This window comes from Amphibalanus amphitrite, unplaced genomic scaffold (genome assembly GCF_019059575.1).
Source record: "Amphibalanus amphitrite isolate SeventyFive unplaced genomic scaffold, NRLGWU_Aamphi_draft 001310F_arrow, whole genome shotgun sequence".
Lineage (NCBI taxonomy): Eukaryota > Metazoa > Arthropoda > Thecostraca > Balanomorpha > Balanidae > Amphibalanus > Amphibalanus amphitrite.
The window spans coordinates 51,329-76,568 of NW_024882803.1; the positions used below are offsets into that span (position 1 = coordinate 51,329).

The 25,240-nt window shown below is 49.4% G+C and overlaps 3 protein-coding genes across 3 annotated transcripts; 1 reads left to right on the forward strand and 2 right to left on the reverse strand.

Annotated features, from left to right (window-relative positions):
* The first annotated feature begins 669 nt into the window (after positions 1-669).
* Positions 670-9,197, forward strand: LOC122372064 (aminopeptidase N-like). Its single transcript, XM_043348926.1, has 17 exons — positions 670-828; positions 1,310-1,942; positions 2,125-2,280; positions 2,555-2,688; positions 3,062-3,239; positions 3,605-3,788; positions 3,959-4,115; positions 4,368-4,449; positions 4,725-4,908; positions 6,018-6,162; positions 6,456-6,601; positions 6,819-6,995; positions 7,167-7,357; positions 7,566-7,736; positions 8,113-8,256; positions 8,416-8,497; positions 8,845-9,197. The coding sequence occupies exons 2-17, from the start codon at positions 1,323-1,325 to the stop codon at positions 8,992-8,994; spliced, it is 2,901 nt and encodes a 966-aa protein (XP_043204861.1). The 5' UTR covers positions 670-828; positions 1,310-1,322; the 3' UTR covers positions 8,995-9,197.
* On the reverse strand, positions 9,125-12,252 carry LOC122372065. Its single transcript, XM_043348927.1, has 3 exons — positions 11,887-12,252; positions 9,721-10,481; positions 9,125-9,521 (listed from the first exon to the last, which is right to left on the reverse strand). Exons 1-3 carry the CDS (start codon positions 12,002-12,004, stop codon positions 9,168-9,170), a joined length of 1,233 nt encoding a protein of 410 aa, XP_043204862.1. The 5' UTR covers positions 12,005-12,252; the 3' UTR covers positions 9,125-9,167.
* Positions 12,253-13,397: 1,145 nt separating this feature from the next.
* On the reverse strand, positions 13,398-15,565 carry LOC122372060. Its single transcript, XM_043348917.1, has 2 exons — positions 15,548-15,565; positions 13,398-14,504 (listed from the first exon to the last, which is right to left on the reverse strand). The coding sequence occupies exon 2, from the start codon at positions 14,497-14,499 to the stop codon at positions 13,651-13,653; it is 849 nt and encodes a 282-aa protein (XP_043204852.1). The 5' UTR covers positions 14,500-14,504; positions 15,548-15,565; the 3' UTR covers positions 13,398-13,650.
* Between the last annotated feature and the right edge of the window lie 9,675 nt (positions 15,566-25,240).

Below are 25,240 nucleotides of genomic sequence, written 5' to 3' on the forward strand. Positions count from 1 at the left end.
CAGCAGGCCGAGCTATGAGTTGATGCACTACTATAAGTGATTCAACCTTCGCCCGCTATGTTAAATTCATTCGTCGAAGAGGAATGGGGTGTGCCGGGGTGCGTTAGACGTGTTTAGAACAGGAGGACGGATGCATGTGCAAATGTATGTCAGTCACGCTCAGACGCTTGTGTTATTTCCATCCACGCGTATATTGCGATGTGTTTGAAAAACTGCAGCGTTTCTCGGCCAATCTCTTTCTTAGAAACGATCGATTCAACCATTCAATCCGTGCCAGCAGCCACCATGTGAATTCACAGTCTTCAAACTAATACGAAAATAATTACTCTCAGATTTGCCATCATCTATACTGCTTGCGATAGGTATGGAATATTTAAATTGAATGTGTCTTTAATCTGCTGATGATGCTAATTAGTATTCTGATAGTAATTGGTGAAGTTATGCATTGTTATAGTTATATACAGCATGTGCTACACCTTGCAGTGCGCATCCGTCTTGCCACGCTCTGGCGGCCAGCAGGAGAGTTGAGCCGAAAATTCCAATGGCTCCCGGCCCCGGTTACGATGCCCCGTCACGATGCGGCGGAAGCCGGTCTGTCCTTGAGTCGCGGGGCGGGACCTCCCTCCGCTCCGCGTGGTCCAGCCTCGGGGCACGGAGCGTGGCTCAGCATCCGAATGGGGCGCAGAGAGCAGAGAGCTTGTCTCCACGAGAGGGAGACGCAGTAGAGTAAGCCTGAGGGAGCAACAGTTGGTGCATGTTGAGCGCCGTGGGGTAAAGCCTGGAGGGCATCGCGTCGTGCCTTCGCTTAGGCCAAGGAGCATCGTCGCGGTAAGTCAAACGCTTCAAATTGCATCTGAAAATGCATTTACATTACATCCTCATGGCTTGTGTCTATAAGACTGTTTTCATTTCATCTCTGGGTTTGTAAAAGCGTGAGCTTGTCGGTCCGCTTCTGGGAAAGAGTGTTTCCAAAGACGAGTAACAAATGGAATGTTGACTGTCTAGTGTCCATTGTTTTCTTTTTTTGTACAATCTAGTTTTTTTTTTTGCATCACGTTTCTTTTCTCGACACGATGAAAATCGTCATGAATAGAGGAAGCTACATATGTGCGGTAGGCATTTACAGGGTTAAAAAAAAAAAAACAGAATTGACCACCCATTCATTGTCTGCTTTCCTTTCCAGAATACTTGCGTGAGTTTTTTTGCGAAAAATACATAAATACCAAACCTCAAAGTGTCAGAAAAAAGACACTGAATCCTCCCCTCATAGCTTTCGTAAACATTTATCTCCCCCAGGTCTCTCCCCCAGGTGGCTGGTCGCGATGCCGCCGGCCGAGCAGCTGACCGAGGAGCCTCACCAGGTGAGCTTCACACGCCGCTCGGGCGTGCTGCTCACCTGGCGGCGCGGCCTGCTGCTGCTGCTCCTGCTGGCCGCCTGTCTGCTGGCCACCGGCCTGCTGGTGCACCACCTCGGCACGCCGGCCGACGGCGCGTCCTCCGAGGCACGCGCCGCGCCCGTCGTCTCCGATGAGACCGCCGCCACCGACCGGCCGGCGCCCGACATCCGGCTGCCTCGGCACCTGGTGCCGCTGGCCTACCAGCTGCGCACGCTGCCGCTCTTCGAGGAGGGTAACTTCAGCTTCAGCGGCGAGGTGACGGTCACGCTGCGGGCGGACGCCGCCGGCGACAACGTCACGCTGCACGTCAGCCAGCTGCTCGTCTCCGACGACTCCGTGGCGGTGACGGACGTGACCGACGACAGGCAGGTGCCCGTTGTTCGGCTGGTGCACGACGTCGAGCGCGAGTTTCTGGTGGTGGTGCTGGCGGAGCTGGTGGTGCCGGGCCACAACTACAGCGTCAACGTCAAGTTCTCCAGCACCCTCAACGACAAGCTGGCCGGCTTTTACCGCAGCAGCTACTACACTTCGGAGGGAGAAAAACGGTAAGTCATGGGAGTTCATGAGGGTAGGTATATTACAGTGAGCTCCAGGCTGCAGAGTGCAGAGCCCAGTCATCAGAAGTGGTATTTTCCTGGCCGGCCCTGATCGTGTCCTTGTAAAATCCCCGACTGTCAATATGTAACTCTCCCGAGTCTGACTACACCTTTTACCGTGACCTTCTCAGGTGGATGGCGGTCACTCAGATGGCTCCGACCGACGCAAGAAAGGTGTTCCCCTGCCTGGACGAGCCGGCACTGAAGGCGACGTTTGAGATCACTCTGGGACGTCATAAAAACATGACGGCCATCTCGAACATGCCGCTCAGCACCACAGAACCAAAGTGAGAGGGATGCTTCCACATTTGCCAACTATTTCGTACATAGTTTAAGAGCGACTCTCTTCCCTCGCGAAGTCTTGCGAAGTTGAGGTAAGTAAGAAAAAGCTAGCGGCTAAATGCAGACCGAAAAAGTAGCATTCCAGTTCGTTCCTCAATATGTTCTGCATAATGTATGCAGTTCTTCGCGTGTTCACTCACCAAAGCATGCCTATCAATTGATTATAGACGCGTCCTTTCTCCGACGTCACTCTAACCGCGATCACAATCTTTATTACAGTCCGGAGAAGACAGATTTTGTCTGGGACACGTTCGAGAAATCCATGCCGATGTCCACTTACCTGGTGGCGTTTGTGGTTTCGGACATGGTCGCCAGGGAGTCCGACCCTTCTCTCAGCGACACTCGCTTCAGAGGTCAGTGGAAGGAGGGAAACGGGAGACATCACTAGTGTTAGATGATTCAACTGTTCTTTTGATGATGATGAGTAAAAGCAACAATTATATTGTTTTCGGTTACACCCCTTACTATGCGACTGGTTTATAGGCATGAGGGTGGAGGGTGGGAGGGGGTTCCTACGGTCGAAAACTGGAGTTGTCCGTTGCCGTCCAACCTCAACCACTGAGCTTGGCCTATATGTGGATAAAAAAGACCGTAATCGACCTAAAAAATATGTAAGTGCGTGATTTCCAATGTATTCGCTCCATTCATGGAAATTACGTTGATTCATAAATGGCTCACGAATGATCCTTTTTTTGTACAATAAATAAAAATATTACCTTTTTCCAGTTTGGTCCCGTGCAGAAGCTGAGGAGCAGACGGAGTACGCTGGAAAGATCGGTCCCGCCATATTGGAATATTACGAGGACTTTTTCAAGACAGACTTCCCGTTACCAAAACAAGACATGGCAGCCATGCCTGACTTCCCTTTTAGGGGAATGGAGAACTGGGGGCTCATCTTGTACAGGTAAATGGACACTGAAGATGGTACACAAGATGGTTGTATAGAAACTTACCTAACCGTTTATTTCAGAGATATACTAGTCTACTGAAAAAAATAAAGTTATGTTTACAGGCACAATCTTGTAGCAATTGCTGATTCTTTGGCAATCACTGATACAGTTTTAGCACAGCAAGGTCAAGGAAAGCAAACATAAAAATAGCTGAACGTTAACAGTGAAGTTGACCTCAGTAACATGGTCCTAGAGCCCCGAACTTTCATGAACGCTTATCGTAACGCTATACATACATACCTAACTACAGGGCCTGTAAAGTTTCGTGGTCGCAAATGTTGAAGCATGTTCGCTCCCTGATTGGTGCATTTGTGGACAGCGAGGCGGCACTGCTGCTGGACCCGGAGGTGACCTCAGCTGCCAGCAAACAGGCGCTGACCCAGGTGGTGGCCCACGAGCTGGCCCACATGTGGTTCGGCGACCTGGTCACCCCCGCCTGGTGGAATGACATCTGGCTCAACGAGGGATTCGCCAGATACGTGGAGATGCTCGGAACGCACAAGGTGATTGAAACGACAACAGAGTGAGTGCACTTTGATATAACGACGCGCGGCTAGTGTGCATGACGCAACAACTGAAAACCATGGAAATCGTTTAGCCTTGACATGAATATACATAATTATGTCCTGATCGATGAACAAACCTCCCTTCCTGTGTCCCCGTCTCGCCACAGGTGAAGCCTTCCTGGCTGGTGCCCGATCAGATGGTGACCCGGGTCACGCAAGAGGTGATGTCTGTGGACTCCCTGCGCAGCTCACGTCCTGTCTCCATCGACGTGAACAGCTCCGACGACATTGACCAGATGTTCGACAAGATATCGTATCAAAAAGGTTAGATGGCGGGGACTGATTATTGGGCGGCGAAGGATGAATGGATGGTGTAGCAGAAGTGACTACAATGGGAGCACCTGCGTTCCCGGTTCACGTTAACTAACCTATATCAATTTGTATGCGTTAAATTACAATCGATGCCTGCCAATAAACAGACGACAAAGCATCGTCACTTGTATGTGTCATGTGTCCGATTTACATACAGTTGAATTTATTGATGAACCGACGCTCCCTTTCATTGCAATGTTTCAGGTGCTTCAATTATCAGAATGCTGGACAAAATGTTGACCAGAGAAACCCTCCGAGAAGCCTTGTCTAACTACCTCAGGGCGATGTAAGTTGATGCACTGCTAATGAACAGGAATTATTATTACAACTGGGTGCGAGTGGAAAAATTTTAGGATGATCATGTCCAATTGGAATGTGGAATGCGGAATGAAACTGAAGTAGTTATTCACAACATTTTCATTACGCGTTGATTTATTTGTTTTATCATTTGCCAGCATTGGCAACCAGCATGCAGATGACGAGATGAGAACATCGTTGAAAATGTTCGCATAACAATACAAAATGATGTGCAGTATTTTAGTGCGAATTGCGTCTTTGAAGGCAGTACCGTGCGGCGACCCAGGACGACCTGTGGCGCTTCCTGACGGAGCAGGCGCACCGAGACGGCACGCTACCCGATGACGTCACCGTCAAACAGGTCATGGACACGTGGACACTGCAGATGGGGTTCCCTCTGGTGACCGTGGTCAGGAACTACGGCAAAAGGTCGGCGCAGATCACGCAGGTCAGGATAAAATCGAAAGAAAATACTACGTTGTACTGCTTATAAACTGTATGGTCTACTCAGGTACAAACATATTACATACCACCAGTAAAACGCCTTTTGGGCGAAGAACGAGCGAGCGAGATAGTGAGCCCTGCACGTGCAGAAGGGCGAGAGAGTACTTCCAACGGGCTTGTGCAAAGCACCCTTCTAACCGGTCGCTAGCGGTGTACCAAATTTGAACGCAATCGGCCCATCCGTTCCTGAGATCTGGAAGCGGCATTCTGCACGTGCGCACGTGCAAACGGGGTCAAAAATGACTTTTGCACGGCACTCTACTAACCGGTCCCCAACCGTGTACCAAATTTGAGCGCAATCAGCCCAGCCGTTCTCGAGATCTGGAAACGCCCCCTGCACGTGCGCACGTGCAGTAGCACCCTAACCGCAACACATGGGAATGCATTGCCTGGTGGGTGCCTACCTGTATGCCAAGTTTCAGCGAAATCGCCCCAGTAATTACCGAGTTACTGAAATGGGAACAAATTTGGCACCTCTTATTGTTGTATTTTGCACGTGCAGTGGGGGTCACTCACATAGATGAAGAGTATCCGACCTTTGGTAGAAGGGATGCAGCTACCCTATAAAAATGACCGCAAGACAATCGCTCAAGCCGCTGCTGAGATATGGGCCTCTCAAAATCATTACTTTTGCAAAACTGCTTGAACACCCTTGACTTTTCACGTGGCACGTGCCACGGCGGTCACTGAGATGTATCAAAAGTAGTCAATTACGGGGTAGAAGGGATGGGGCTACCCAGCAAAAAAGACCGCAGGCCATTCGGTCCAGCGGTTGCTGAGATATAAGCCTCTCAAAAGCGTTACAGGCCGGGCCGGGCCGGGCCGGGCCGCTCATACTGAGATTTTTCCGTTATATTGAAAAGACTTCGCTTCGCTCGCTGCGCTCGCTCGCTCGTAATGATTTTTCTGAGGAGGAGGGGAGGAATGTTCACTAATAAAAGCGTTCAAAACAAAAAGCTCGCGTTGTCTATCATCTTCAGGTGCATGCATTCTGTTTAGTCAATTGTTTTGCATTTCCTTACATAAATACGAATCAAATGTTTTTTTTTTCAGAACCGTTTTCTGCTAGACGGGATCGACAACTCTACCGATTATCTTTGGTGGATTCCTCTGACATTCACGACCAAAGCCAAGGCTAATTTCGACACCATTCAACCTTTCAACTGGATGAGGAAGGAACGTCAATCAACCATCAATTGCAAGTTTATAAGCTGTCTGCTCTTCTCTATCGTCTGATATAATAAAACGTTATACATTGACGTATATAATAGCTCTTATTATATGGTTGTAAAATATGTTTGAACTATATAAGATTATTTAATGTCACTAAATTACATGTTACGATAAAGCTAGCGTACATACATACAAGCAAGTTCAGCGTCGGACAGCTTTTCACGTCTATCCATCGTGCTTGCCTTTTATGAAATGGGTACGGTAATCATATCGTTTTCACATACTTGATGTTGCAACTTCGCTGGAATCATCTTTCAGATGTTGCCGATGACGAAGACTGGATGATTCTGAATGTGCAACAGATGGGTTTCTTCAAAGTCAACTATGATGCAAGAAACTGGAAAATGATAACAGCACAGCTCCACCAGAATCACAGCGCTTTCCATGTCCTCAACCGAGCGCAGGTGAGAAATGAATTATGATAAGTAAGACGATCGGTATAATTTGTATTAACTCGTTCGTACGACCCGTGCCATGCATACTTTGATGGAGATGAAGTGCAGGAAGTGCATGGAGTCAGCAAGTGCACCTTGAGCTCATCCACACACAGTTGACTTAAGATCGACTGGACCTTGTCTGGCCTGTAACCTGACCTGACCTGACCTGACCTGGTGCCCACAGCTGGTGGATGACGCGCTGGACCTGGCCCGGGCTGGCCAGCTGAGCTACAGCACGGCTCTCTCGCTGGTCAGCTATCTGGAGCGGGAGCGTTACTTCCTGCCCTGGGACGCCGCCTTCAACAACCTGGGCTTCCTCAACACCCAGCTGAGGCGGACGGCCGGCTACGGCGCGTTCCAGGTGCTGGACAGGATATTAATGCTCATTTCCACATCTAACTTTAATGAAAAATCCCATTTATTGACTCATGTGTTATCGATAAATCGATTTGCAAAAAAAGATCCTCGCGGTAACATTGTGTCGATGACTTGGTCTTAGCTGTAATGCGTTTGATGAATCATCTGCCCTCAGACATTCGTGTTGAAGCTCATCGGTCCTCTGTATGACCGCATCGGGTTCGAAGAGCGTCCCAATGACTCCCACATCGACCACCTGACTCGGAATCACGTGGTCGTTTGGGCATGTTCCATGGGTCACCCGGACTGTATCAGCAAGGCAGTCAGCATGTTCAAACGCTGGATGGAAGACCCCGACAACGCCAGGTATGCCGCCATTTCACAACTCAAAGTCAACTAGCCAATGGGTACCGGCATGTGTGCTTCAATGTTTATTATCAGTGCTGAATTAAATGGGAATAACCGCTTGTAACTAAAAGAAGAAACAATGTTACTGGATACCGTTTAGGCTACTGGAGGCTGAACTCAACCCACTGTCTTGTTGGAGCGAATGATGTAGCTTATCTTCCAACAGGATCGTACCTGCCAACATCCGCAGTAGCGTGTTCTGCACCGCTCTGCATGACGGAGGTCTCACCGAATGGGAGTTCGTCTGGAGACGCTTCAACAACTCCAACGTCGAGTCGGAAAAGGAGGAAATGCTGAAGGCACTCGCCTGCACTCAGGAAACCGTGCTTATAAATAAGTAAGCAATAAAAATACGAAATCTGGAAATAAACTTTATTACTATACTATAAATGCTAAGGGGAGATATCGGATCTTTTGATATTAGGGACTTACATCTTAAATTTGTGTCTTTTGTAAGGGGGAAACATGTATGGTAAACATGTTTGTATGTAAAAATGTAGTTCGAGCTTTCGATTTCGATTTATGAACTCTTTGTAAGATGTGGCCCCATGAGGTTATGACACTCACTGGTCCATATCTAGACAATGATAAATGCATGAACATTGATGAACATACTCAATTGCTAACATAAAGACTCATGAGTATACCACCATAGCATCCAACCTGCAGCGAATTCGCTAGTGTTTACGTGCCTTCATGGTTCCATTTGCCAGACTGCTTAGCTGGTTGATCACGCCCGATTCTGGACTTCGAGTGCAGCACGGCAACTTGGTCTTCAAATCTGTGGCCAGTAACCCGGCGGGCGGGGACCTTGCCTGGAGCTTCATGCGGGAAAATTCTAAAGAAATTGTCGAAAGGTAAGGCATATCAATTAACCCTATCGCCCATGACCTAATGTTCGTCATTACTTTATTATCGCAAGCAAAATATAAGCGCTTGAATGAAGCAATCACGAAAAGAAATAATCACTTATAGAGATGACTTTACTTGAGCGTTATTTGTTTCCCATTTTGCAGATACAGTAGTGCTCTGTTTTTACTTCCCCGGTTCATCGCAGCGCTCAAGGACAGCTTGAACACTGCACTGCAACTGGAGCAGGTCAGTTGATAAAAAGTACCCTTGTATGGTCGCTTTTTGTAATCCCACTTTTGTCGGTCGTTCTCTTGATTTTCATTTCTTAATATCAATATGTGTCATATCATTTTTCTTGTTTACTAGAAGACAGATACCAATGCGTTCTTGGAAACCAGCAAGCTACTGATACGCCAACGTGAATCTGTAGCGATAGAAGTCCATTGATAACGTACTCAGATCACGTCTCCGTCTCGTATAGTGCAAATGGTGTGATGAGGGTAAGGGTTATTAGCGTGAAAAGGGCAATCTCCGACTTTGCGAAACACTGGAGTCCAATGTTTCAATATCCTGACATGTTCCGTTACTTTCAGCTTCGTCAATTTTCAACTGAAAATGCGCATATTTTGGGCGGAGCGAGCCGGGAGATTCGACAGGTTTTGGAGCATGTGTCCGCTAGTGTTTCATGGATGGATGGAAAGTCAGATAAAGTCGTCAGATGGCTGGAAGGTCATATTTCATGAAGATATATGTGAACTAGGACCTCTCTTTTACGCTGTTGTTGTTCGGAGCCAATTTACCTCTTCATGTTTACCTCATCATGTTGTGTTGTGTCTTATAACGTTAAGAGCAGTTTTTAATCCTATTTCCAAGTGTTTTATCCCATGTCGTCTGTCGCGTTATCAAGCTGCTGTAGTTACGTAGCTTCCAATATATTTCCCCAACAGCACGTTGTCTCAAGGGCCTCTCTGGTCTTCTCCCTCCCCTCCATCGCACTCTCACCTTCCTGCGGGCAAAGTTCGGCAAACATCATACGCACTGCTCTGGACATAACTGCCTCACTGAGGTGCAGGGCCTCCTTGCCACACTCGCGGATGAAGGTGCGGTTGCTGCTCACGCGGTCGTTTTGAGGACGGCCGTTGACCAGGACGGCAGGAGTCGAGTCTTCAGAGGTAACGGGATCCTGACGGCCTTGCATAGAGTAGCAGGTGTGTCTGAGGAACCCCGTCGACTCCGGCAGGGCAGATGACCAGACGGTCAGACCAGGAACCTGCAACAGATGGGTGAGCTACAACACGGGGCACTAAAGGTGGCTTGTCACAACCCACAGAAACAATTGATGTCCTGCGGTAACAGGGCAGTTTGCTTTCGTTATTCTTCATTGTGTAAAACAAGACTGGTGGGTTAGCGTTTTTGGTGGGCCAAATACCCCCCGCAACAAGCAGCCATCACGCCATTGAGCATCTCACCTTCCTCGCTAAGTCGTACACCAGGCTGTGTACCACGGGAATCTCGGATGGGCTCGCGCTGTGCACCATCAGGTGCACGTCCGAGGGTGTCCCCTCATCCAGCTTCCATATCGTCCGTGTCAGAGAAGCCAGTCGCGTCAGGGCCGCTGCTGCACGTGCCAGCTGCGCGCGCAGGAGCAACAGAAGCTGCGCAGTGTCCCCGCTCCAGGCGTTTACCTTCAGCATTGCCTTCATGTACCAGAGCGCCCCGTTCACCAGCACCAGGTCTGGACAGTCGCGGTGACCACGCTCACAGCTCTCAGCGGCCGCCTCCAGCTCCGTCACCGTGGCCTCTGTCCAGAACGGCCGCCACTCGAACCGCAGCGACACGCCGGCGGCGGCGGCCGCGCGCGGACAGCAGTGCCACGGGCACACCCGACACCAGCGCTCCGGAGAGTTGGTCCAGTGGATGCCTCGCTGCCAGTCGGGATAACGATTGGTGTCTTCGGGCGGAGTAGGAACGCCCAGCTCCTGGGCCAAGTGTTGGTAAAGGTTCCGCAGACGCGAGTCGCCCAGAAGAAGGATGGAGGTGGGCCTGCGGCGGCGCCGGGCGCGCCGCTCCACACAGCGGCGCAGCAGCGGCCCGGTGAGCGGCGGCGGCAGGCAGGTGTCGCTGTTCGGTGGCGCCGCCTCCTCGCGGTACCGGACCGAGCCCAGACGGTACACGCGCCGACAGACGGACAAAGACGGTGTCGACGGGGACCCGGAGGGCGCTGGGGGCCCTGAAAATATCTTCGCTGTCAGTTTTTCCTGGTCAAATAAATTCGGTTGGTGTACTCAAATGCACAGTAAGCATGGCATACTTTGCATTTGAAACCACGAAACCCTGAAACTTTATTTGACAAATTCCCTGGTAAAGCAATTTCCAAACTAGGTATGTCTTTAGGATTGCACAATGCACAATCATATTGCCTGAAATGCCCAACGGCGGAAATGGCACCTTTTGACTCGCCATTCCAAGCCAGCAAATGTGGTGTGGGCCGTAGCTGGTTTTACTGTGGCTAGCTCCGGCATTTGCTCCGGCCAAAGTACTGGCAAGGTCTGGGGCTCTACTGGAGCTGACACATGATCCCAGAGCTTGCCCGCACCACAGCCGGATTTGAGCCACTTCAGCCGCGCCGTAACTCGATCCGCAACCGTACTTCAGCCACAGTAAGCCAGAGCATCAACGAGGCAGCCGGACCTGGCCGTAGGAAGCCGGACTTGAGCCGTGGCGGGGAGCCGGACTTGGGCCAGACTTGGCAGTCCGAAACCATACCAACTCGGGAGCGCTCAGGCAAAGGCTGGCTAACCGGGATAGAGCCACATCGACCCAAACCGCGGCTCTGACGGCGTTCCGTTTACACCGGCCCACCTCTGGCATGTCGAAGTTGCCGGGGCAAAACGGACTTGAGCCAAACCAAATTGCCATGGCTGCGTTTCGCCCAGCGAGGACCGGCAACATTATTGATAAGGCCGTGGTCGTTGAACTTAATTCTATACCTACGCTTGCGTTAGTTATCAGGCACTGTGGCTATATCAATAACAGCGATCGTTTCAATAGTTCTGCTGCCTCTTAAATCAGAGCAGAAACATTTTCTGTTCTCAGCTACATATGGGTTCTATTGAAAAAAAGGCACAAAACAGAACCTTAACAACCACAAAAAGACTGGACTCGTGCGGATAATGCGAGCTGACATACGCCAAAACGCGATTCCGGCCAAGCACGGTTCGAGAAACAGGTCAGAGGTCAAAGGTCAATTGGTCAAGGGTGATCAATGTTTCAGAGTATGCGTAAAATTGATCAACTCAATGGCACTGAAAGTTTTGTTGCGATTGACCGCATTTTGTGCGAGCTATTTCCGAAAAACCGAGGAGGGTCCGTTCAACCCCTCCCTCCCCAGGTGCGAGGGTTTTAAAACACTCATATATAAGCGGAAATAATTAACCTGGAAAAGAACAAAACGAATCATCACGATGACATCATGTGTTGAGTGTGAAAAGGTGTATATTTTAAACATATATTTTTTTATACATTCGTACCTGAAGGATTAACGCACCAGAAACCCAGTTGAATTCGTGAATGGTAATTGGGAGCTGCAGATATTACTACGTGAAGCTAAGAAAGGTCATCATTTTCCAGCTCACCTGTTTGGCTAAAGCATACAATCAGCAACTGGACCAGGAACACAACCAACACAATCTGCGTTGCACCTCGAAGTCGCCATCTTCTCAGCAGGACTCTGCGTGGCCACAAAATGGCCATTCTATGCCACTATGTAGCATGACACCGTGTTGCTCACTGTCCTCTATTCGCTGCCACAAACCACAACCCGAATCACTCGTCTTTACACTTTCTGACCTCTCGGAATGGATCGCCACCACTCTCGGCAGTTCAATCGGTGTGGCGCTGCAGCTGCCGGTGCCTGAGCCGCCGTCTGCACTCTGCACGGTACACCGCCTGGGGCGGTCCGGCCACTGACCCCGGACCGAGAGAGACGCCGCAGCGCCGCGGCGGAGAGACGGCAGAGGTAGCAATGCTGATAAATGTTGTTTGTAACTAGCTCATAGGATAAAGTTGATGTAGAATGCGCGTAAAATAATCAGTTTTATCGAGACGCATAAAGTGAGTACCGGGATACGATTGGTATTTCAAAAGTTGCCCATGCATTATCGATAAACAAAAGAAAAAATGGTTTTCAATGTGCGTACTTCTGTGTGCAATGCGAGGTTCCGCGCAAATTAGATTTATGGGATAAAATCTTGAGCATCAGCTGACTGTTTATAAAATTAAGCATAAAAGCGAGCTTTTTATGACCGACCGTTCTTTTTAAATTGCCTTATTGGTTGGTTTTCATTTTATTTTCCGGGTTAAGTACCTAATTGTGCATGAAAAGTCTAGCCTACCCAGCTGCAACGCCCGGTAACAACCCTCCCTTCATATTCCATACTGCACACACATTGCAAGGAGTGCAAGTTGCAACAAACACCTCCCATTCCCGCTGAGTGACTCAGCGTGTTTCCGCCGCGTAGGGTCGTTCCCCGTTGTTTTCGTCGCCCGCCGAGCGCCCAGTATGCGGTCAGGGTGGCTCGCCCCGCGGTGGAGGGCGGTAATGGCATAGATCAGACGGCAGGAACGCAGCTGATGTTTGGCGTGTCGCCGGCCCATCCTGGGAGGGAGGCAGTCCCCGGGCAACAGGTGACCGGACCAATCAGCCCCGGATCGGCCCCGCAGGACGCGCATGTCGCCGATAATTACAGGCAGGAACCGGCCTCCCGCTGCGTCAGAGGCCGGCCGAGGGGATGGCATACGCTGTGGGGTAGTGAATGGTTAGTGGTCACTACACACTTACAGGTCAAAACGGGGGCGAAAAAGATAGGTATTTGTTGAATTGTCTTTTTGGCTTGCCGGGGTATTGAGTAAGATGTCACAGGTCCAGCGGCATTTGGGTCAGGGTGGTGAAATTTTCAGAATTGGAGACGTTGCAACAAAACAACAATGTCGAATGTGTTAAAATGAACTATAGGCAGGCATCATCTTACATTTTGACTCTAACACATTCCATGAGCAAATACAAAAATGTGTTACCTTATCTCAGCAATAGGTAGGTACATCATTTGATGAAGATGCATTTTATTCATTCATTGCATATAACTATAATTAAAGTCGTCAAATGGCATGTGCCAAACATTTCTCGTCACCCTACAGGTACAGCGACTCAGAACACGCATTCATCCATTGTCACCAATAATCGCATGATGATTCAATGATATTTCATCTTCCTTTGCACCGATAGGATTCGACCGTGTCATTCGACATGACCGCAGTGAGATCAGCTCACAGGCTGTTAGGTGTTACTCCTTTCCTTTGTACTCAGTCATTGACCAGAAGAAAACACCACACACCGTGCGCTACCGCAGAAATCTATAGATGACTCCAACCAGCAGGACGAACACCAGGCACAGGATCACCACGGTGATCAGCTTGGCGAACAGATTCATGTGCTCCTCAGCCTCGCTGAAGTGGCTGCGCCGTTTGTGGCGCACCTCCTTCCCTGCCAGTGTGGGAAACGCCAGTCTCTGGGTGAACGTAAGCCGGCCTGCGGTGGCCACGGCCGACCATGATTCCTCTCCTCCGCCTCCTCCGCCTCCTCCGCTGACACTGCAGCAGGTTCCGGACGCACCTCCTCCACATCCGGCACCTCCGCCGCAGCCGCAACACTTCCTCTCGAAGAGGACCGAGTGGCGCGCGGAGGTCAGTGACAGCACCTCGCTGAGCCGCGACAGAGTGGAAGAGCGTCTCGGAGAGCGGATGACGGCCTCTATCAGCCGGCTGGCGGCGGAGGAGGAGGACGAGGAGCCCCGCGAGCCGCGGCTGGAGCGGCGCGACTCTGCCAGTACCAGCGCCAGACGGCCGCGGCTGCAGCGGCTGCATACACTGCACGAGCGCTGCGACAGGCCCGAGCTGCGCCGCGAGCCGGCCGGCGACACGGAGCTGCTGACTGAGCTGCGTGCCGAGCTGCGCGCCGACGCGCAGCTGCTGGAGCTCTTGCGGCGCGGCGCGGCCGGCGCGTCGAGTCGGGAGGTCGGCCGGCGCGGCGACTGGCATGGAGACAGACAGTCCAGCTCCAGAGTGATGGTGGCAGGGGAGTCGTGGTCAGCGTGCAGAGGTGTCGACTGGTCATCGTGCGGCAGACACAGGTCACCGTCCGGCGTCAGCCACACCTTGACGGAGGGCAGCCGACGCTCCATCGGGGTCATTGGACCTGGCGAGCGGGGACAGGGCAGCGTTAGTGAAGGACGGGTCAGCGGGGTCAGTGTTGAATGCCTGCAGGCCTAGCTATGCGGAGAACACAGCTTGCTGCGCAAGTTGGAGCACCTTTACCACCACCACCGGCGTTCGCAGTGCGTGTTTTTAATGTTAATAAACTCATTGTTTTCTTCCTTTTACGAGCATTACACTCAGAAAACACTTTGAGAACATTTTTGAATAAGGGCTCATATGAGTGCCAAAACAGGGCTCAAATCTGTATGATTTTAAAATCGGGATCAGTTAGGCGCCCTTTTCGGGCTCAAAGTACATTAGCCCCGAAAGCGGCATCAGTTCGTCTTCCTTTTCGGGCTCAATTCGAGCTGCGTTTTAGGGCTCCATACGACATTCCGCCATTCCGTCTTTTGCTGTTTTCAGTGCCATGTGTACCTACCGCCGTGATTTCAAAATGAATGGTAAGTTATTAGTTATCAGTTATCGCTATCTTTTAGAAAAAATCAAGATGTTGATGCTCATGCCATTTTAATCCCTTATCAATTAAAATTGTGGTGGCATTTGTTCAGAAAAGGTCTGAACTACAATTGTGGCGCCGTTGATACGAATACGCACGGGTTTGATTATTCGTTTTTCTTGTATTTGCGCCACATGAAAGCATCATATCTGGATTCAGGATGTCAAATAGTGTAAGAATGTGCAAAATTTTTGTCTGGTTCTTCGTGATGATGTGATTGAAGCAATACTTTCAAGGGTAGGTAAGGATTTTGTTACTTGTTCGTAATGGTTTCTTGATGCTCAACTAAAATTAATCCTAACCTTGCCTACTAACCTATTAAAGGGACACTCCCACCTTAACATTAGTTTTGAGTTGAGATAGCCAAATTGGTGGCCATGGCCTGCAAATACCGGTTTGGGCACTCACAACATCGACAAATGCTTTAATTCGGAGGTATGGAATTTCAAACTTGCAGTTTTCGGATTCTAAGGGGCTAGTGCATTGGTATGCCCCCTTAGAATTTGTAACGTCAGCGGAGATCTTACGATTTTTAAATGTTTGACTAAAACGTTTGGTAGCACGCGGTGGTATATGCTGCTTTGCGCGCAACAAATGCCGCACTTTCAAATAAAGTCGCTAGGAACAGCCACGGACGTATAAATAAACTGGACTGACAATCCCAGTGGACCTCCTATGGAAGATAGTGAAGCCGACAAGGCGCCATTTTACGTTGCCAAAAAACCGTGCTCTGGAAGGTCATCGAGCCAATACAATTAGAATTGCGTCCAAACGGATGATCGGATCGAGATGCTGTTGGTACCGTTCGACGGGTAATTCCTTGAGGCAGGTGATGATGGATGTCACATGTCACCCGGTGTCACATGGCGCGTGCCACGTGCCGACAAATTTACAAAGGGCAAAAACCTTTAAGAGACGCTTCAAATCAAACGAAGGGCGGCACAGGTGCCAAACTCACAGGTCACATGTCCCAGTGTTCGACCACTAACATATGGTATGCTCGGCATCAGGGGGTGCGGAATGCACGCGCTAGTGGCGAAAAACATGTTTTGAGGAGGCATCCTCCGATTCCGGAAAACCTTGACCTAGGCACACCAAATTTGGCACACTGACACTACTGGACACGCGCTTTAAGGTGCTGTACAAATAGGCGTGCTGGGGCACACGGTGCACGTGCTGTGCACGTGCAAACCTTTTGATGTTGCACTCCAGGTATCACATATGCGGGTAGGGCGGGTAGCGCTGGCAAGCTCAAAGTGCCAAATTTACACAGGCCACCCAGAATGTATTCCAGCATATTTATTGAGCATGTCCATATCCTGGTGGCCCCCAAAGGTGCGCTCTGCACGTGCAAAAAAATTATCCGCGCCGGGCGGTGGGGATGCTTGGACACCCTATGTGGATTTATGTAAATATCTCGAAAACGGCGTTGTGTAGCGCCGCCGTTTTCGGCACACCTTTTCATACATCTTTTTCACAAATGCTGCATAACTTTCAGACTTAGGTCACTCAAGGTTAGGTCACCAGGTTACGTCCAAGTGGCCTTACCTTAGGAAAAAATTATAATGCCCGTTATAGCTACACAGACTATACAATCGGCATAAAACGTGCAGCAATTGATAAGATCAACAGTATATACGTAGAGTACCTACTTCTGCCTAGAAATTTCAATATTACTGACCTAGGGTTCTGTCATGATTTTGCGACCTCAGACCACCAGCACGGCAAATCATTTATTTTGTCAAATTCGGGCTCCTAAACTTTTTGCTACCCAGCAACGCAAATTTACGCCTCAATCGCCGGCCAGCGCAGCATAGGCATCTTTGTTATCAACGCTGTTTGCGCCTGCAGTAATACTGTACCGTAATAACCATTATCTTCATCTTTCACCCATAGATGGCAGTAGCAAAGCGCCTGCATCTATGCTGTGCCGCAGTGCTCTTACAATACGAGCTGAGCAATAAGCATTGAGCAAGCAAGTGATATTGAAATCATAGGCGGCGGAACGAGGGGGGGGGGCACCGGAGCACCGTGCCCCCTTTGATTTTGGCATTTTAACATAGCCCTTTCCATGCCAACGCCCTATGGGCGTTGCATGGAAAGAATGGGACCAACAGTCGGCAGTGCCCCCCTTTAACCCGCGCCCTGCTGGGGGGGTGTTTGAACCCCCCCCCCCCTTGTGGTTTTTCGCGAATATCTCAAAAACGGCGGCGCGGAGCGCCGCCGTTTTTGGTACACCTTACCATACATCAATTCTACACATGTTGTGAAAATTTCAGACCAAGGTCATTCAAGGTCAGGTCACCAGGTCACTTGAAGTGACCTCACCTCATAAAAACTTTCAATGTCTGTCATAGCTACACCGAGTGACCGATCGCTTTGAAACTTTCAGCGATTGCTAAGAGCAATAGCATGTACAAAATGTATGTCTCAGAATTTTGATATCGATGACCTAAGGTCAGGTCAATTTTGCGACCTCCCCATTATAAGTCAATGGGAGAAAATTGAAATGCGCCTCTTTTGGATGAAAGACATTATAAACACTCCCAAACACCGAATTACAAGTGGTTTAGACACACTGAACTTGAAAATGGTGTCCGTGACCCTTGTTTATGCCCTGAGGTCATCTTAGGTCACGAATGGTATCTAACAGTTTTTCGCAAATAACTTTTGATAGAGGCATGCTAGAGCGATGAAAACGCCTTAGATGTGTTCAGCTCGACGATACGGATCGACTGATATGCAACATGACCCTTTCCGGTCAGGTCATGACCTTGACCTGAGGTCAAATTTTCAAGTTGACCTTTCAAGGTCAAGTTATAGTTCATTCGATGCGTCTTGACGAGAGGAACACGATGCCGGTAAAAGTAAGCTCGTACAAGGCTTGGGTCAAAAGTTATTGCAGAAAAACTGTTTTCGAAAAAATCGGCTATTTTTACAGTTTTTGCCCCCTGCAGGCAAAACCGTTGACGTTAGGTCAAATCTGAGAGAATTACTCAGAAAGGGCCTTAATAGGGCTATCGAATGCGCTTTTCCGCGGCGCTGTAGCTCTATTAGTTCTCGAGTTATGCGTTGGCTTCTTGGAAATTTTCGACATTCGACCTGGAAATCGGCGAAATTTTGCCTTCAATGACCTCTGGTGACCTGACCTTTGACCGGACCAAAAAATTGACCGAAGTGATTTCGTCATTATTTTTTACGCTCTTTCGAACGCCGCCTTCCGCGTATCGCTACGTGGCCCAGGAGCCGAGTTACAAGGGGGGGTGTTCAAACACCCCCCCCCCCCAGCAGGGCGTGGAAATCCAGGACCCCCAGCAGGGCGCGGGTTAATTGAAGGTGTTCCGCCGCCACTGATTGAAATTCCGAGGTAGAGGTACTCTACGTATATACTGTTGCTCTCATCAATCGCTGCACGTTTTAAACCGATTGTTCAGTCTGTGTAGCTATGACGGGCATTATAATTTTTCCAAGGTAAGGTCACTTGGGCGCAACCTGATGACCTAGCCTTGAGTGACCTAAGTCTGAAAGTTACGCAGCATGTGTGAAAAAGATGTATGAAAAGGTGTGCCAAAAACGGCGGCGCTACACAACGCCGTTTTCGAGATATTTACATAAATCCACATAGGGTGTCCAAGCATCCCCACCGCCCGGCGCGGATAATTTTTTTGCACGTGCAGAGCGCACCTTTGGGGGCCACCAGGAGATGGATATGCTCAATAACTATGCTGGAATGCATTCTGGGTGGCCTGTGTAAATTTGGCACTTTGAGCTTGCCAGCGCTACCCACCCTACCCGCATATGTGACACCTGGAGTGCAACATCAAAAGGTTTGCACGGGCACGGCACGTGCACCGTGTACCCAAGCACGCCTATTTGTACAGCACTTTAAAGCGCGCGTTCAGCAGTGTCAGTGTGCCAAATTTGGTGTGCCTAGGTCAAGGTTTTCCGGAATCGGAGGGTGCCTCCTCAAAACATGTTTTCGCCACTAGCGCGTGCATTCCGCACCCCCTGATGCCGAGCATACCATATGTTAGTGGTCGAACACTGGGACATGTGACCTGTGAGTTTGGCACCTGTGCCGCCCTTCGTTTGATTTGAAGCGTCGCTTAAAGGTTTTTACCCTTTGTAAGTTTGTCGGCACGTGGCACGCGCCATGTGACACCGGGTGACATGTGGCATCCATCATCACCTGCCTCAAGGAATTACCCGTCGAACGGTACCACCAGCATCTCGATCCGATCATCCGTTTGGACGCAGTTCTAATTGTATTGGCTCGATGACCTTCCAGAGCACGGTTTTTTGGCAACGTAAAATGGCGCCTTGTCGGCTTCACCTGAATGGAGGTGGTTGCGGGTCCAGTTTATTTATACGTCCGTGGGAACAGCGGAGATCCCAAAAAGTAAACAAAAGTAAAAGTCTAATATCTTGAAAACCGGTGAATATTTTTGATGAAATTTGGTATCCGAAGGTTGGGACTTTTCAATTAGACAATCACTATTCTTTAGAATTGTGATTTTCTATTGAAAATCCCAACCTGAGCTACCTCTCTAGGGGGGTGTTTATAAACAAAAGTAAAAGTCTAATATCTTGAAAACCGGTGAATATTTTTGATGAAATTTGGTAACCGCAGGTTGTTTCTTCATTGACAAACACTATTCGTTAGAATTGTGTTTTTCTATTGAAAAACAACCGGAGCGGTCCTTCTCCGGGCTATGGTTTGCATACTTGGCCTGAGATTGGGGCAACTTGGGTGGGGCCTAAACGAATCGCTCAATTTCCGTAAAAAGTTCAGGGTATGGGCTGCCGGAGGCGATCTACCTGATGGCATCGGTCGCTACTCGCTCAGAAATCTTTTGCGCGTGGCACGTGCAATTCCATTTTTCCCATAGTAAGTCAACGGGGTTTTGGACACTTTTTGCGCGATCGCGAATAGCGGAAAAAATCGCCGATCAAGGTATGGTTTGCTGCACACCATTTTATGACCGACACGTTTAGGTACACGCCCGTGGGCGCCGTATACCCGTCAGAATTCGTTAACTTGAGTTGCACGAGTTTGAAGTTGAACTTTTTTTGCTCCCCATGCTAAGTCAATGGACGTTTTTGCAGAGACATTTTCATTCGTTCATTGCACAAAATTATATGATACGATTTTGTTTAAACTTTCAGGACCTGTTGAGAAACGACCATAGAACATGTTGTTATGCTTCGTTATGAAATATAATGACCCGTTTTGGGGTAATCGGCACGTGCATTTTCCCATAGGGTTAACATGGGAAAAAATTAAAATGCGATTTGCGAAAAATTTCGTCAATTATATTTGCTGATATTTTTAGGGTCGGATCTCGGGCTGGCACCCCAACTGACGGTGGTAATTACTTAAAATATAATTGACAAAATTTCGGGTAATCGTCACAAACAGTTACCCCATGTTGAGCCTATGGTGATTTCGAAAAATTATTTTCAAATCGATTTTGTCAAAAATTTCCACGTTAGATTTTGAAAATGTTCCAATATGTTGTGCCCCAGGGTGTCGGCTACCACATGGTATGGGTCAGATATGGGGCGATTGAAAAGCACGCGCCACGTGCAAACGTGTTCGATGGGGTAACCTCCGGGAAAATCCGACATTGGCCAACTGGGGGTCCTATGGCGTGGAAACGACTTCAACTAGCGACACCAAATCAGTGCAGCCGGTGAGCAGATGAATCCAGCTTGTCGCACTGGTGGTCACGTGTCGCACGTGCTATTGCACGTGCCGTGGCACGGGGTCAATTTTGGTGCTTAAATATACTAGCATTGTGAAATGCAAGGAGTGGGGGAAATAGCCGTCAGGCCGTCAGTTTTTATGATAGGGTCGATCTGAAAACGGGTTTAGGCACAGAATGAAGGAAGCTAAAAAACTGCTATCTCGGATTTTTTGTAAAATGAAAAAATTAAAATTCTGGGGAAATTATATATTCGAAAGGTGAAATTTCCCTAAATTTTCCCGTTTTTCGAGTTTAGCCGTCCACTGTTCAGAGACGATGACACCGGCCGGGGTCATTTTTTACATGCTGATGGCCACGTCGATGGGTCATCACGTGGCGTGAACGGTGAAACTATCAGAGGTCCGGCACGTGCCACGTGGCCACGTGTTTGAGTCGCGTACCTCCCAGATTATCGTATATTTGCCGATTTGTGGCCTTATAGCACGAAAACAGCACAAGCCAGGAATACTGAAATGGTACAATTAGTGAGGAGACAAGTCCTGCTTACACCACCGGCGATCACGTGGCACACGTGCAAATTTGGGCACCTCCGTTGCGGATATATTTTATAGTGAAATATTCAAATGTACATAACTTTGTCAGTTTAAGTCCGATTGGACTAGAATTTGGTGGGTTGATGAATTGTTAAGCGACATGAACGAATGCGGCACGTTTGTTGCAGTGCGCCACGTTTGTCTCAAAGCGCCATTTTGGCCACAAAGTGCAGAATGTGCGTTATTTTGTTGAAAATTGGACGATTAGGATGCGCTGTAATTAAGGGATGGCTGCTTAAACGGTAGATATGAATGCACCACATTTGCCGCAGGGCGCCATATTTGTCTTAGTGAGCCAGTGTTTGCGTTTTGCCTACGGCGGGCGTTTTTGCGGCGGTGTTTGCGTTTTTTCGGTGTTTGCGTTTGGCGGCGGGCGGCCGTTTTTGCGTTTTTTGCGGTGTTTTTGTTTGGCGGCGGGCGGCCGTTTTTTGCGGCGTTTTGCGGTTGGCGGCGGGCGGGCGTGCGTTGCGGGCGTTTTTTTGCGGCGGTGTTTGCGTTTTTTGCGTTTTTTTGTGTTTGGCGCAGGGCGGGCGGGCGATGCGGGTGTTTTCCGGTGTTTGCGTTTGGCGGCGGGCGGCCGTTTTAGCGGTGGTTTGCGGCGGGCGGCCGTTTTTTGCGGCGTTTTGTAGTTTGCGGCGGGCGGCCGTTTTTTGCGGGGTTTTGCGGTCGCCGGCGGCCGGGCGTTATTGGCGGTGTTGCGGTTTTAGGCGGGCGGCCGCGTTTCGCGGCGTTTTGCCTTTGGCGGCGGTCGATTTTTTGTGGCGGTGGTATTTGCGTTGTTTGCGGTGTTTGCGTTTTGCGGCGGACGGGCGTTTTTGCGTTTTTTTTTGCGTTTTTTTCTGCGGTTTTGTGCCTGCGGGCGATTGTTTTTTTTTGCGGCTTTTGCGTTGCGTTTTGAGCGTGCGTTTTGCGAGTTTTGCGGTTTTGCGTTTTGCGGCGGGCGGTACAGAGGTGCTTGCTCAAACAACCTGCGGTCCCGCGATGCGGAGCCCGGCATCGCAGATGCTGGTATCCGAAGGTTGGGACTTTTCAATTAGACAATCACTATTCTTTAGAATTGTGATTTTCTATTGAAAATCCCAACCTGAGCTACCTCTCTAGGGGGGTGTTTAGCGTTTCTGCCGCGATTTTGGTCATTTTGATCCCCGCGAAAACGGCTCGATAGATTTTCTTGCCATTTTCAGCGTTTGGTCCCGTATCGGGGAGCTACCAGCTGGCATCGGTCGCTTGAAATATAATTAACCCGTTTTGGGGTAATCGGCACGTGCATTTTCCCATAGGGTTAACATGGGGAAAAATTTAAAATGCGATTTGCGCAAAAACTCCACGTTAGAAATGAATTATATTTTTAGGGTCGAATCTCGGGCCGGGACCCCACCTCATGATGGTAATTATTTAAAATATAATTAACAAAATTTTGGGTAATCGTTAAGGACAGTTACCCCATGCTGAGCCTATGGCGATTTCAAAAAATTATTTTCAAATCGATTTTGCAAAAAAATTCCACGTTAGATTTTGAAAAAGTTCCAATATGTTCTGCCCCGGGGTGTCGGCTACCACATGGTATGGGTCAGATATGGGGCGATTGAAAAGCACGTGCCACGTGCAAACGTGTTTGATGGGGTAACCTCCGGGAAAATCCGACATTGGCCAACTGGGGGTCCTATGGCTCCGAAACCACTCCACCTAGCGACACCAAATCAGTGCAGCCGGTGAGCAGATGAGTCCAGCTTGTCGCACCAGTGGTCACGTGGCGCACGTGCTATTGCACGTGCCGTGGCACGGGGTCAATTTTTGTTCTTAAATACACCAACATTGTGAAATGCAAGGAATGGGGGAAATAGCCGTCAGGCCGTCAGTTTTTATGATAGAGTCGATCTGAATACGGGTATAGACACAGAATGAACGGTGCTAGAAAACTGCTATCTCGGATTTTTTGTAAAATGAGAAATTAAAAATTCTAGGGAAATTATATATTAGAAAGGTGAAATTTCCCTAAATTTTCTCGTTTTTCGAGTTTAGCCGTCCACTGTTCATCAACGGTGACACCGGCCGGGATAATCTTTTACATGCTGATGGCTACGTCGATGGGTCATTACGTGGCGTGAACGGTGAAGCTGTCACAGGTCCGGCACGTGCCACGTGGCCACGTGTTTGAGTCGAGTACCTCCCAGATTATCGTGTATAAGCCAACTTGTGGCCTTATAGCACGAAAACAGCAGCAGTCAGGAAGCCTGAAATGGAACAATCGGTGAGGGGACAAGCCCTGCTTGCACGACCGGTGGTCACGTGGCACACGTGCAAATCTGGGCACCTCCGCTGCGGAGATATTTTATAGTGAAATATTCAAATGTACATAACTTTGTAAGTTTAAGTCCGATTGGGCTAAAATTTGGTGGGTGGATGAATTGTTAACCGACATGAACGAATGCGCCATGTTTGTTGCAGTGCGCCACGTTTGTCTCAAAGCGCCATTTTTGCCGCAAATCGCAGAATGTGCGTAACTTTGTCGAACATGGGACGATTAGGGTGCGCTTTGATTGAGGGATTGCTGCTTAAACGGCAGATATGAATGCACCACACTTGCCGCAAGGCGCCATATTTGTCTTAATGCGTCAGTGTTTGCGTTTTGCCTACGGCGGGCGTTTTTTTTGCGGCGGTGTTTGCGTTTTTTCGGTGTTTGCATTTGACGGCGGGCGGCCGTTTTTGCGTTTTTGGCGGTGTTTGCGTTTGGCGGCGGGCGGCCGTTTTTTGCGGCGTTTTGCGGTTGGCGGCGGGCGTGCGTGCGTTGCGGGCGTTTTTTGCGGCGGTGTTTGCGTTTTTTGCGGTTTTTGTGTTTGACGGCGGGCGGGCGGGCGATGCGGGTATTTTTGCTGTTTGCGTTTGGCGGCGGGCGGCCGTTTTAGCGGCGGTTTGAGGCGGGCGGCCGTTTTTTTGCGGCATTTTGCGGTTTGCGGCGGGCGGCCGTTTTGTGGTTTGCGGCGGGCGGCCGTTTTTTTACGGCGTTCGTTATTTGCGGTTAGCGGCGGGCGGCGGGCGGTCGTTTTTTTTTGTGGCGTTTGGCGGTTTGCGGCGGGCGGCCGTTTTTTGCGGCGTTTTGCGGTTCGCGGCGTGCGGCCGTTTTTTGCGGCGTTTCGCGGTTGGCGGCAGGCGATGCGGGCGTTTTTTTGCGGCGGCGGTGTTTGCGTTCTGCGGCGGACGCGCGTTTTTTGCGGCATTTTGTGCGTTTTTTTCTGCGGTTTTCGGCGGGCGGGCGATTTTTTTGGTTTTTTTTGCGACATTTGCGTTGGCGTTTTGGGCGTGCGTTTTGCGCGTTTTGCGGTGTTTGCGTTTTGCGGCGGGCGGGCGGTTTTTCACAATTAAAGTCCCAACCTTCGGATCCGCAGTGCTGTTCGATAAGCGCTGCCCGGGCCTATCCGAAGGTTGGGACTTTTCAATTAGACAATCACTATTCTTTAGAATTGTGATTTTCTATTGAAAATCCCAACCTGAGCTACCTCTCTAGGGGGGTGTTTAGCGTTTCTGCCGCGATTTAGGACATCTTGATACCCTCGAAAACGGCTCGTTAGATTTTCTTGCCATTTTCAGCGTTTGGTCCCCTATGGGGGAGCTACCGGCTGGTACCGGTTGCTTGAAATATAATTAACCCGTTTTGGGGTAATCGGCACGTGCATTTTCCCATAGGGTTAACATGGGGAAAAATTGAAAATGCGATTTGCGCAAAATCTGTTCAGTAATATTTGTCCACATTTTTAGGGTCAGTTCTTTGGCTGGCACCTCACCTTCTGGGGGTAATTATTTAAAATATAAATGACAAAATTTCGGGTAATCGACGCCGACAGTTACCCCATGTTGAGCCTATGGCATTTTCGAAAAATTATTTTCAAATCGATTTTGCCAAAAATTTCCACGTTAGATT

What these genes read in the sequence shown, in the direction of transcription:
- LOC122372065 (XM_043348927.1), bottom strand. Translation starts at nt 12,004, where the DNA reads ATGGCCATTTTGTGGCCACGCAGAGTCCTGCTGAGAAGATGGCGACTT. An exon ending in TGTATGCTTTAGCCAAACAG is followed by an intron (nt 10,482 to 11,886) that starts GTGAGCTGGAAA and finishes AGATATTTTCAG; the next exon opens with GGCCCCCAGCGCCCTCCGGG. An exon ending in TGTACGACTTAGCGAGGAAG is followed by an intron (nt 9,522 to 9,720) that starts GTGAGATGCTCA and finishes CATCTGTTGCAG; the next exon opens with GTTCCTGGTCTGACCGTCTG.
- LOC122372064 (XM_043348926.1), top strand. Translation starts at nt 1,323, where the DNA reads ATGCCGCCGGCCGAGCAGCTGACCGAGGAGCCTCACCAGGTGAGCTTC. An exon ending in CTCAGCACCACAGAACCAAA is followed by an intron (nt 2,281 to 2,554) that starts GTGAGAGGGATG and finishes TCTTTATTACAG; the next exon opens with TCCGGAGAAGACAGATTTTG. An exon ending in TGGGGGCTCATCTTGTACAG is followed by an intron (nt 3,240 to 3,604) that starts GTAAATGGACAC and finishes ATTTGTGGACAG; the next exon opens with CGAGGCGGCACTGCTGCTGG.
- LOC122372060 (XM_043348917.1), bottom strand. Translation starts at nt 14,499, where the DNA reads ATGACCCCGATGGAGCGTCGGCTGCCCTCCGTCAAGGTGTGGCTGACG.